This window comes from Salvelinus fontinalis, chromosome 32 (genome assembly GCF_029448725.1).
Source record: "Salvelinus fontinalis isolate EN_2023a chromosome 32, ASM2944872v1, whole genome shotgun sequence".
In the NCBI taxonomy this organism is placed as follows: Eukaryota; Metazoa; Chordata; class Actinopteri; order Salmoniformes; family Salmonidae; genus Salvelinus; species Salvelinus fontinalis.
This window is the reverse complement of record NC_074696.1, coordinates 42,210,249-42,223,072: the sequence shown is the minus strand read 5'-3', so window position 1 is coordinate 42,223,072 and position 12,824 is coordinate 42,210,249. Positions and strand designations below refer to the sequence as shown.

Sequence of the window (12,824 nt, the reverse complement as noted above, 5' to 3'; positions counted from 1 at the left end):
CACAGACAGTCGGCACTCTCTCCAGTCTCTCATGTCCCATTACTGCTCACTCCACTCACTTTCCTCAATTTGGATATCACTGTAAATCACAGGTGTACTTCCTCAATTTGCCTCAAAGTGTTGTCATAGGGCCTCGAATCTAAATTGGTTCAACATAGAAAATGTTCCATGCATACTTAAACATACTACGTATAGTATATGTTATGTTTTAGGTATTCATTATTTGTAATAGTTGTATTCGGGGACACTTGAGTAGGCTATACAGTGCATTGGGAAAGTATTCAGACCCCTTCCCTTCCACATTTTGTTACGTTACAGCCTTCTTCTAAAATGTCTTAAATAAAATCAAATAACAATCTATACACAATACCCCATAATGACAAAAAATATATAGAATTTTTTGCATATGTAAAAAAACAACAACAGATGGCTTATTTACATAAGTATTCAGACCCTTTGCTATGAGACTTGAAATTGAGCTCAAGTGCATCCTGTTTCCATTGATCATCCTTGAGATGTTTCTACAACTTGGAGTTTACCTGTGGTAAATTAATTTGTTTGGACATGATTTGTAAAGGCACATACTTGTTTATATAAAGTTCCACCGTTGACAGTGCATGTCAGAGCAAAAACCAAGACGTGGTCAAAGGAATTGTCTGTAGAGCTCCGAGACAGGATTGTGTCGAGGCACAGATCTGGGGAAGGATACCAACAGCATTGAAGGTCCCCAAGAACACATTGTCCTCCATCCTCCTTAAATGGAAGAAGTTTGGAACCACCAAGACTCTTCCTAGAGCTGGCTGCCCAGCTAAACTGAGCACTCTGGGGAGAAGGGCCTTGGTCAGGGAGGTGACCAAGAACCCAATGGTCACTCTTACAGAGCTCCAGAATTCCTCTGTGGAGATGGAAGAACCTTCCAGAAGGACAAACATCTCTGCAACTTCAACCAATCAGGCCGTTATCGTAGAGTTCCAGACGGAAGCCACTCCTCAGTAAAAGACAGCCCTCTTGGATTTTGCCAAATGGAACCTAAAGGACTCTCAGACCATGAGACACAAGATTCTCTGGTCTCTGAATGGACCTTGAGTGGACCAGCCAAAGCCCAGACTTGAACCCGATCGAACATCTCTGGAGAGACCTGAAATAGCTGTGCAGCAACGCTCCCCATCCAACCTGACAGAGCATGAGTGGATCTGCAGAGAAGAATGGAAGAAACTCCCCAAATACAGGTGTGCCAAGCTTGTAGCTTCCTAACCAATAAGACTCGATGCTGTAATCGCTGCCAAAGGTGCTTCGACAGAGTAAAGTGTCTGAAATTCTTATGTAAATGTGATATTTAAGTTTGAATACATTTGCAAACATTTCTAAAAACCTGTTTTTGCTTTGTCATAATGGGGTATTGTGTGTAGATTGATAACGGGGGGGGGGGAACGATTTAATCCATTTTAGAATAAGGCTGTAACGTAACAAAATGTGGAATAAGGCAAGGGGTCTGAATAGTTTCCGAATGCTCCGTACACTGCCAGGTTAAAGAATAGACACCTCGGCTACGACGTGTGACGCAACGAAAACATATGACTGAAATGTAGACGCGTGAAAGGAACCGTATTGTATGTTTTTTTATAGCAGGTTTTTATGTATTCATCATGTGTATTGCACCCAGTTGTGTTCATCTATCCATGTCCTTTTCTTTTCGCTACAGGATGGAGTCGACGGAGAAATGTGACGTTGTGATACAGCATTTCAACGGGAAATACCTGAAAACCCCGCCGGGCATTCCAGGTAAGAAGACTTCCCTCTCTGCTTTAAACAGTCCTCTCACATCCTCCCCCCCGCTGCAAATCGCCCATTTTCACAGAGAAAACCCACTCCTCCCTACCTTCGAAAACCCCTCCGTCCCGATTCAGTTATGTCAATTTCAACTTTCCTCTCCTTGATTGTGTACAATTGCACTTCCGACACCCGACGCGGAGCGTTGTCGCTAGCTCATCTCTCACTAGTACTCTCCTCCCATTCAAAAAAAAAAAAAAAAGGGCGTGCCTGGCTATCGCTGACTGTTTGACTCGGGAGCTTCTAGGGAAGCCGAAGCGCTCTTAATATTCACACCGCGGGCCTCTCTGCTGCTCCGAAATCTACTTAAGAGCTGCCTTTCCTGCAGCCAACCTGCCAACGGGACCCAGAGAGATGGAGTGAGCGAGAAAGGAGAGGGAATGCAACAGTGGGCTGCCTCAGCAGTTTTCAGGCCAGGTGCAGTGGTGCACTAAGACCCCTGTTCATTTCAAAAGGGAGCTGAGTTCAAGAGGGTTTCCACAGGGACACAGCATGGATTGCCCTTAGAATATAGTCCCTTACAGTACTGTCCCCATTTTTTCAATTGCCCGTAATCCACTGAGCCCACTGCATAGGCTATCCCACTAGCCATTAAAGGCATGCGCGTATATTGGGCTGGGATGTAATGGGAAACCTTTAAAGTGATAATATCACACTGACCTTCCCCTTTAAGTGTCCCCTCCCAGGTGCTTTGGGGGAAACTATTATGATTCATAGATTCTAAGGAAAAGTGCCAACTGACAAGATTTTCAGCGATCAGCTAGAAATCAGTCTTTGTATGTCATAAAATGTAATCAAATTGAAATTGTCATAATCTGAAGTCTTTGGCTAAGTTGCTGTAATTTGATGGTCTCCTCTTGCACAGTGACGTGTGATTACAACGTCTCATTGTGTTATTGTTGTTGATGAGAGCTCATTTCCCTTGGACACTGGTGCTATTGATAGACTGATTCATCCAGTCACTGTTGTGTTTACCTTGTTAGCTACAGTATGGGGTGGCAGGTAGCCTAGTGGTTAGAGCGTTGGGCCAGTAACCGGAAGGTTGCTGGATCAAATCCCTGAGCTGACAAGGTCAAAATCTGTCGTTCTACCCCTGAGGAAGGCACTGTTCCCTGGGCGCCGTGGATGTCGAATTAAGGCAGCCCCCCCCCCGGTACCTCTCTGATTCAGAGGGGTTGGGTTAAACGCGGAAGACACATTTCAGTTGAATACATTCAGTTGGACAACTGACTAGGTATCCCCCTTTCCCTATAGCCTGTGCCTCTATAGAGATTGAAATGTACTGTCTTTTTCTATCAATACCCTGTCCACGTTGACACTGTCTGCCAAACGGAGATCCCTCAACAACATGCTTCTAAACATCAAACTCAAATGTTCTAGCTGCAGGTCCCCAGAGAGCAGAGCTCAGAGCCCATGGCCTCTTGTGAGGCAAAGCAGATCCTCCTCCTCAGGCCTGTGAAGTCCACACCACTAGCGTAGCGTTAGCGTAGCGTAGCGTCGTGTTCTGTGAGGCCCACAGCACTAGCATAGCCTAGCGATAGCGTAGCCTGGCGTTAGCTTAGTGTAGCGTGCTATGAAGGCCACAGTGTAACTTTTTGTAAATGTTGTGTCGTGGTGCTGCGAGTATTTCCCCTGAGCCTGTTGCTATTCAGGGCAGCCTCTGCATCGATCCTGTTCTGACAGCTCAGGGGCTCCCCCCGGTGCCCCTCAACACATGCTCAGCATGCTAGCCTAGTGTGTGTGTGTCAGACGGACGTGACTAGCCTTCTCACACTGTACCCAAGACAGGCACTCACACACGTACGCACTCGCCCATCCATGCGCGTGCACACACACACACACACACACACACAAAACCCCTCATCCTGACCCGAATGTGCAGGGTCAGCATCTACATAATGCTAATGTCCTCCTTTTTCTTTCATATCACCATTTAACACAACCCAGAAACACAATGTACACATTCCTCTCTCAATGTCCTCAGCTTGCTAGAGTTCCCTCTGGCCGACATTTTGACAAGCCTCTGAATTGCCTGCTTGGCCACTCCATCATATTTAGTCAGATAGAGAGATGGGGCACGGGCACTGTCACCAGTTATGGCTTTTCTACTCGGGTGTGTCCAGTTGCTGTGAGAGGATATAAAATTGTCACCCCGTGTCCCATAGGAGGAAGTAAATATCCGGAAGTCAGCTACAGATCATCAGTTAATGTCGAGGGGCCGTAGGGAAATAAGCAGGTTGCCACATGGGCAGGAAGTCCGTGATTCCAAGATAAGGCAAGTACAGAGCTGGAGATGTGTGGTGCAGACGCAGGGAATGACATTGCACATATGAAAAGCAGAAGGAGGTCTGTACATGAAGTTGTACAGTTACCATTATAGGAAAACAAAGCAAATGGTACCTAACTACACAGTAACTACACTAGTTACTAAATATTTTCGAACAAAGTGACGCTAGCGTGTTTTAATTTCAATTCAATAAGGTGACACTAAACTTTTACCATACTGATTGAATTTATTTTCCTATGTGTTGCTAAAGCCTGTGTGTGAGATGAGATGTGGATTGGAGCAGTCAGCTCTCCCCTTGTTTGATCCAGAGACAGAGACATGATCAATCGCTCCGAATGGGGACCACAGCTGTTTAGGTATTCTGTGCAATGCGGCAGTCAACGCTCCCGCCTGCACCCGTTCAACTCAACTCAAACACGCACACGCACGCACACATGCTCGCAGATAGTTTGAAGGATAGTTTATGAAAACAACACCCTTGTTTTTCAGTGTCTGTTTAGCGTAAACAAAAGTACTTTTTTTGAAATGTCGCTAAAGTTGTAGAACATAGTGAGACCCAATATACAGTTGAAGTCGGAAGTTTACATACACTGAGGTTGAGACATCAGTCAGGAAGTAAACATTTCCAAATGGACAATGACCCCAAGCATACTTCCAAAGTTGTGGCAAAATGGCTTTTAAGGACAACAAAGTCAAGGTATTGGAGTGGCCATCACAAAGCCCTGACCTCAATCCCATAGAAAATGTGTGGTCAGAACGGAAAAAACGTGTGCGAGCAAGGAGGCCTACAAACCTGGCTCAGTTACACCAGCTGTTTTAGGAGGAATGGGCCAAAATTCACCCAACTTCTTGTTGGAAGCTTGTGGAAGGCTACCCAAACGTTTGACTTAAGTTAAACAATTTAAAGGCAATGCTACCAAATACTAATTGAGTGTATGTAAACTTCTGACCCACTTGGAATGTGATGAAATAAATAAAAGCTGAAATAAATCATTCTCTCTGCTATTATTCTGACATTTCACATTCTTAAAATAAAGTGGTGATCCTAACTGACCTAAGACAGGGAATTTTTTACGAGGATGAAATGTCAGGAATTGTCAAAAACGGAGTTCAAATGTATTTGGCTAAGGTGTATGTAAACTTCCGACTTCAACTGTGTGATTTACGGGGGTGAACAAGAGCATTTGGAAAGTCAAAGGCAGAGCAGATAAAAATGATTTCATCCTCCTAGCGGTGTCAGCCTAGCCGATTAGGTCCTTCCCATGCAATGCATTCAAACGGCTTATCATTGACACCCGTTTCAAAATGAAGATGCATTACACCTTGTTCCATTCTGGCAGGTGGACTGATCTCATGCTGCTCATCTCATGTCAGCAGGAAGAATGAACTGATGAGATGAAAAATAAAATGCTACTTCAACCTATTGTTGCTCTTTGTTCTTGGAATTGGAGCGTCGGAAGGGAACATTCAAATGACAGCTTGCTTTGCTGGATCAGCACAGTGAGGGTGTTTCCAGATTTATTTTGGGAATAAAAGAAGAATAAGGAGTCGCTAAAGACTGACATTGCCCGATGATAACGTCAGTGATCACATGGATACAGACAAACCAAGATCAAGTCCAGATTGATTAGAAATCTCCTTTTATCCCTTCATCCTTTATCTCCCTTTGTTCTAGTCTTTTCGGAGTGTAGAGCCAACATGGCTGCACGGCTGAAAGTCAGCTCCAATTGCCCAATAGAAGCTCTATAAATTATGGAAATCACGTCAGGAAGTGGTGATGGTCCTGGGAGACGGAACCCAAACGGAAACATGCTGAATGTACTTGCCCTTTCCTGCTCCTCTTTCTCACAGTCCTTTTCCATCCCCTCTGTCTGTTTTCATTATTCCTCTGCAAACCACAGTATCTCCCAGGCTCTTTCTTGGCTGTATCTCTCTATGTATCTTTTATTCCAAACAACTGACGACTGAAGCCGTGTTCCTCCCGAAGACTGCAGGCAGCAGTGCTTTCCCATGCAACAGCAGTGCTTTCCCATGTTAAACATCTCCACATATGACTGTGGTTGCATTTGGAAAATCTTTCCTACTCCCCAATTTTCTCTGATTTACTTCCCTTGTTCGTGAGGGATTCCGATGACACCCAGGCCTTTGGTTTGGTGAAGCCTCCATACCCACTCGCCCACCGCAGACCCACCAGATGCCAGAGAACCAGGGGCCACCCCTGGCAAGTCTCCCTCTCCCAAAGCGTAACCAGGGCCAATAGACCGTCAGAATGTTGGCCCGATGTTGGCCGAACTACAAATCCCATCATTCTTAGCAAAACAATGGGGCCTGGCCCGCCGGGGCTGCAGGCAAAGCTCCCTCCCTAGCCGTCCGACCAGCCTCAGCCAAGGCGCTCTGATGCCAAGATATAGCAGAGACAGCGCACAGTATTAAACATCCCTCGCTGAATCCAGGGATGTCCCAAATCACTTGGTAAGTCATAAAAGCCCTTCTGAAACTGTCAGTCATACTTGAGTAATCCATGTTAATTTCTCAGATCCCTCCCACACTCCCCTGGCTAATAAGCGGCCTGTCTGATGTCCAATTTTCTCTTCCGGCGATAGATTGTACACAGTACAGAGCTGAGCAGGATGGAGGTTTGTGCTTCTGGATTGCAAAGCAGTGTCAGACAATCTAAGTGATGCACATAAGCACGTGTGGGATGTAGGTTGATCTGGCATTGATCTGCAATTAGTTTTTAATGAAACTCAATTTTATCGTGTATTGTATATTATTTTTTTATCATTATCCTTAGTTTTTTAACCAATATAAACTATATTTTTATGTTTCTCAGTCGTGATTGCATTATTTCACAGCAACACTATCATCATTTCTGATATGCAGAGCAATGGATAAGAATTATCCTCCATGGTCTTTTAAGAGTGTGGAAATACACTTTTGAGAAAGATATTGCATCTTAATGGAATCTGTTCCCGTAGGGTAAACCCTCTGGCTGCCTGCGCGTCTCACCATTAAACCAGGGAGACACAGGAAGTTATTAAAATCCCCAGTAAATCACAGATTCTCTACGAGGGATCAATTTCCCCCCCGACGTGCACTTTCTCATTAGACTCTTATCTCACCCACAGACAATCATCTGGATTTGTCACGCTTTGTTTGTTTGGTCACTGAACTATATCAGTCACCGGCACCGTGCGCACAGCCGACGGTGAGGAAAAATCTCTCTCTCTCTCTCTCTCTCTCTCTAGCTCTCTCTGAGACCGTCGCAAAGCAATGAAACGTATTCAGCGACTGCACTACGGCAACAAAAATAGTCTTCAGAATTTGGTTAGAGGAGAGGGATGCTTTAGCTCTGAGGGGTTTTGGGCGTGTGCGGTAATGATGGACTTTGCTCTCCACTCATCCAAGTCTAATGTGGAGAGAGACGGAGGGAGAGAAAAGAGCGATGGACAAAGAGGAAAGGAGGGAGTGGGAGGTAGAAAGAAAGAGAGAGAGTGAGAGAAAGAGAGAGGGGTGTACAGATCAAAATAGAGGGCGAGAGACAGAGGACAGAAAAAGAGCATAAAGTGAGAAAGAGAGAGAGAGAGAGAGAGAGAGAGACAACCCACAGTTTAGAATCCTTCCAGCCGGCCCAAAGTTTAGGGGCCTTTTCTCTGCCTGTGGAGATCAAAGGATGACCTTGGTTGTGAGATGGTCTCCTGGACTTGACCCTGCTCAACCCACCCCAGCTGTTCTCTGGATTGATCTCACTCTTCTCTCATCCTCTCTCATCCACCCTCCCCTACATTATAGACATTCCTTCTCATCATCCCTCCCTACTCAGCTTGTTTTTTGGATTCAGTTCTATGCACACAATATTATTGTTGGAGCCAAATACTCGTTTCGGGATTTATGTGAAATTCACTGTTTTTGCCCCATTTATAAATGATAGCCAGTTTGTTGCATAATAATTCTTTATTATAAGAAAAACGGAGAACCCCTCAGCTTATTTGGAACGATGGCAATATGTTTGCAAATGTTGGATAGGTGCAAACTGTAGTAACAGTATCAGCATACAGTTTAGGCATAATATGTCCTTATTTGGCTAGATTTGTGAGATACACATTAATCATGGAACACCACCGCTCTGGACATGAAGAATTATTCAAAAGTTTGAACCCAGGGACCTACTGTTACGGCTTGTCGACAATGCACCCTAATCATGTTGAGCTGCTCCGTAGTTAGGTCACAGGACTCATAGCCCGGGGCCATGGCCTGTCTTACAGACTGAAGATTTGAGATTGCTGAGGAGGGTAGTATGGCCTTGGCATCTGTGGTAATTTTGGTATTCTGGATGCGCGCGTTCCGTGGCTCAGTACTCTACTCCCCTCCGCCTCCCGCTAGCCATCCATTTTGTTAGATCAGGGAGTTTGATGAAGAGCTTTTTCTGAAACTCGTATGTGTAAAGGGTTGCGTGCGTCGAAGATACGGTAGTTAGTATTCACCCCCTCAACTGTAGAGCACCATCATCGCACTATTTGAAGAGACATATAGCCTAACTAGAATGCCATTATATGGTGACAAATAAGAAATATCTCCATAAGTGACATATACACGAACACATTTTTGAACTTATGTTACGTACAACTACAATGGTGAAATGTCATTATTTTGACGTATTCGAATGAGACCATGTTGGCTTAAAATTAGTACATATCGGGAAGTAGACAAAAATAACTTGGCTGACACAGCTGGCTCCGCATTGACCTTTAGGCTGCTTGTTTGTGTCTAATGTCTGTATGTCCCACATCCTGTGTGGTGGGAAAACTGGGCATCTGTTCCGGCTCCCAACCGAATGTCATTGTCACCGTCGTCCGCCACCCCAGTTTGTCCCAGGACACCTACGACAGAGAGATTAAACCTGACAGTGCCCCGAAATAGAGCTGGTCTGCCATTAGAGCTGAGAACGGGGTGTGTGGGAACACAGAGGTCACGCTTACAGGTATTTTTGGGAAATGCTGCTGGACCTCTCACAAGCACGCACGCACGTCCACACTCACACGCGCACACACACACACAGGACCTCCGATGGACAAACAGACACACGCACACACTGGACCTTGGATGGTCATTCATCCTGATCCAACAGCGGTCATCTTCTATCTCGCCCTTTTCCCCTAGACTTCCTTTGGTAACAGCATGGCAATGTTTCTCTTTTCTCACATGGGTCTTTGGCAAGTCTATTTATTTTAGTGCCTGCTGGCTGGCATTTATGAGATGAAGGACAGTGGAAGCTAGGCTTGGGCGGTATACCGTATATACCGGGGGTACTTGGAAATAGCCACGGGATGGTTTTTCAGGTCCGTTGAAACAATTTCTTTGATGTATAATATTTCAAATCAAATTTCATTTTATTTGTCACGTGCTGAATACAACAGGTGTAGACCTTACTGTGAAATGCTTACTTACAAGGCCTTAACCAGCAATGCAGTTCCAAGAAAATATTTATTAAATAAACTAAAGTAAAAAATAAAAAGTAACACAATAAAATTACATAACAATAACGAGGGTATATACAGGGGATAACGGTACCGAGTCGGTGTGTGGGGATACAGGTTAGTCGAGGCAGTTTGTACATGTAGGTAGGGGTGAAGTGACTATGCATAGATAATAAACAGTGAGTAGCAGCAGTATAAAAACAAAGGGGTGGTGGGGGGTGGCCATAGTCCGGGTGGCCATTTGATTAATTGTTCAGCAGTCTTATGGCTTGGGGGTAGAAGCTGTTAAGTAGCCTTTAGGACCTAGACTTGGCGCTCCGGTACCACTTGCCGTGTGGTAGCAGGGAGAACAGTCCATCCTCTGACACCGCCTAGTATATAGGTCCTGGATGGCAGGAAGCTTGGCCCCAGTGATGCATTGGGCCGTACGCACTACCCACTGTAGCACCTTACGTCGAGCAGTTGCCATACCTGCAGCGATGCAACCGGTCAGGATGCTCTCGATGGTGCAGCTGTAGAACTATTTTAGGATCTGGGGACCCATGCCAAATCTTTTCAATCTCCCGAGGGGGACAAGGTGTTGTTGTGCCCTCTTCACGACTGTCTTGGTGTGTTTGGACCATGATAGTTCGTTGGTGATGTGGACACCAAGCAACTTGAAACCCTCGACACGAATCGACAGGGTTGTAATGGGGGCCTGTTCGGCCCTCCTTTTCCTGTAGTCCACAATCATCTCCTTTGTCTTGCTCACATTGAGGGAGACGTTGTTGTCCTGGCACCACACTGCCAGGTCTCTGACATCCTCCCTATAGGCTGTCTCATCATTGTCGGTGATCAGGCCTACCACTGTTGTGTTGTCAGCAAACTTAATGATGGTGTTGGAGTCGTGCTTGCGCACGCAGTTGTGGGTGAACAGGGAGTACAGGAGAGGACTAAGCACACACCCCTGAGGGGCCCCAATGTTGAAGATCAGCGTAGCAGATGTGTTGTTGCCTACCCTTACCACCTGGGGGCGGCCCGTCAGGATGTCCAGGATCCAGTTGCAGAGGGATGTGTTTAGTCCCAGGGTCCTTAGCTTAGTGATGATCTTTGTGGGCCCTATGGTGTTGAATGTTGAGCTGTAGTCAATGAACAACATTCTCACAGGTGTTCCTTTTGTCTAGGTAGGAAAGGGCAGTGTGGAGTGCGATTGAGATTGCGTCATCTGTGGATATGTTGGGTGGTATGCGAATTGGAGTGGGTCTAGGGTTTCCGGGTTGATGGTGTTGTGAGCCATGACCAGCCTTTCAAAAAACAGACTCAGTAAGGGAGAGCTTGCCAATGTCAGTGAGAGCATAAAAGACATTTAGCTCGTCTGGTAGGCTCACGTCACTGGGCAGCTCGCGGCTGGGTTTCCCTTTGTAGTCCAAAATAGTTGGCAAGCCCTGCCACATCCAACGAGTGTCAGAGCCGGTGTATTAGGATTCAATCTTAGTCCTGTATTTTTCTCTTTGCTAGTTTGATGTTTCGTCTGAGGGCATAGAAGGATTTCTTATAAGCATCCGGATTAGTCTTCCACTCCTTTAAAGTGGCAGCTCTAGTCTTTAGTTCGATGCTGATGTTGCCTGGAATTCATGGCTAGCAAAACAGTCCTGTAGTGTAGCATTTGCGTCATCTGACACTTCCGTATTGAGCGAGTCACTGGTACTTCCTGCTTTAGTTTTTGCTTGTAAGTAGGAATCAGGAGGATAGCATTATGGTCAGATTTTCCAAATGGAGGGAGAGCTTTGTATGCGCTTGTGGAGTAAAAGTGGTCTCGAGTTTTTTTTCCTCTGGTTGCACATGTGACATGCTGGTAGAAATTAGGTTAAACAGATTTAAGTTTTCCTGCATTAAAGTCCCCGACCACCAGGAGTGCCACTTCTGGTTGAATATGTTCTTGTTTGCTTATGGCCTTATACAGCTCGTTGAGTGCGGTCTTAGTGCCAGCATCGGTTTGTGGTGGTAAATAGACGGCTACAAATAATATAGATGAGAACTCGCTTGGTAGATAGTGTGGTCTACAGTTTATCATGAGGTACTCTACCTCAGGCGAGCAATACCTCGACTTCTTTAATATTAGACATCGCGCACCAGCTGTTATTAATAAATAGACACACACCCAGCCCCTCGTCTTACCAGACGTAGCTACTCTTTCCTGACAATGCACAGAAAACCCAGCCAGCTCTATATTATCTGTGTCATCGTTCAGCCACGACTCGGTGAAACATAAGATATTTGAGTTTTAAATGTCCCGTTGTTAGGACAGTCTCGACCGTAGATCATCAAGTTTGTTTTCCAGGGAATGCACGTTGGCCATTACAACTGATGGTAATGGCAATTTTCTCAATCGCCTACGAATCCTAACAAGGCACCCCGACCTTCTCCTTCTGTATCTCTGCGTTTTCTTCACGCATATGACAAGGATTTGTCCCTCGTCTCCGGAGAGCAGAATATCCTTTGTGTCGGACTCATTAAAGAAAAAATATTTGTCAGTTCGAGGTGAGTAATCGCTGTTCTGATGTCCAGAAGCTCTTTTCGGTCATATGAGACGGTAGTAGCAACTTTATGTACAAGATAAGTTACAAACAATGCGAAAAAATTAACACAATAGCACAGTTGGTTCGGAGCCCGTAAAACAGCAGTCAATCCCCTCTGGCGCCAGTAGTTTTTGTATTTTATTTTTTATTTAACCTTTATTTAACTATGCAAGTCAGTTAAGAACTAATTCTTATTTTACAATGACGGCCTAACCCGGCTAAACCCTAACCTGGACGATGCTGGGCCAATTGTAGGTCACTCTATGGGACTCCCAATCACGGCCAGTTGTGATACAGCCCGGGATCGAACCAGAGTCTTTAGTGACGCCTTTAGCACTGAGATGAAGTGCCGTAGACCACCGCACCACTGTGCAATAGACTTGTGCAATACATTAGGAGATAAAGAAGATTGCGTTCTTCATTTCACCGGTCACATAAGTTTTCATTATGAAGCTTACTGGTAGTCCCCAGTCACGTGGTGTTTGTTTGTGCAGCACACACCAGGTGATCTAGTTACAGTATGGAATTCACAACAACATGTTTGCCAGCTAGATATCTTATAATTATTAAGTTAACCATCTTAAAATGTGCTAAATGCTCTGCAGTTGTGCATTTGGTTTGCTAATTTAGTAGCTAGTTAGCTGTCTAGCTAAGTGCTTAGCTTCTTGCAAA

At 45.2% G+C, this 12,824-nt stretch overlaps 1 protein-coding gene across 3 annotated transcripts in view; it reads left to right on the top strand.

Annotated features, from left to right (window-relative positions):
* Window positions 1–12,824, top strand: part of LOC129831385 (RNA-binding motif, single-stranded-interacting protein 3-like) — a 351,034-nt gene that overhangs the window by 249,699 nt on the left and 88,511 nt on the right. For all 3 annotated transcript variants that reach the window (XM_055894739.1, XM_055894740.1, XM_055894742.1), the window contains one exon: window positions 1,703–1,782. In XM_055894739.1, the coding sequence (XP_055750714.1) occupies window positions 1,703–1,782 (80 nt within the window). The remainder of the gene's footprint in view (window positions 1–1,702; window positions 1,783–12,824) is intronic.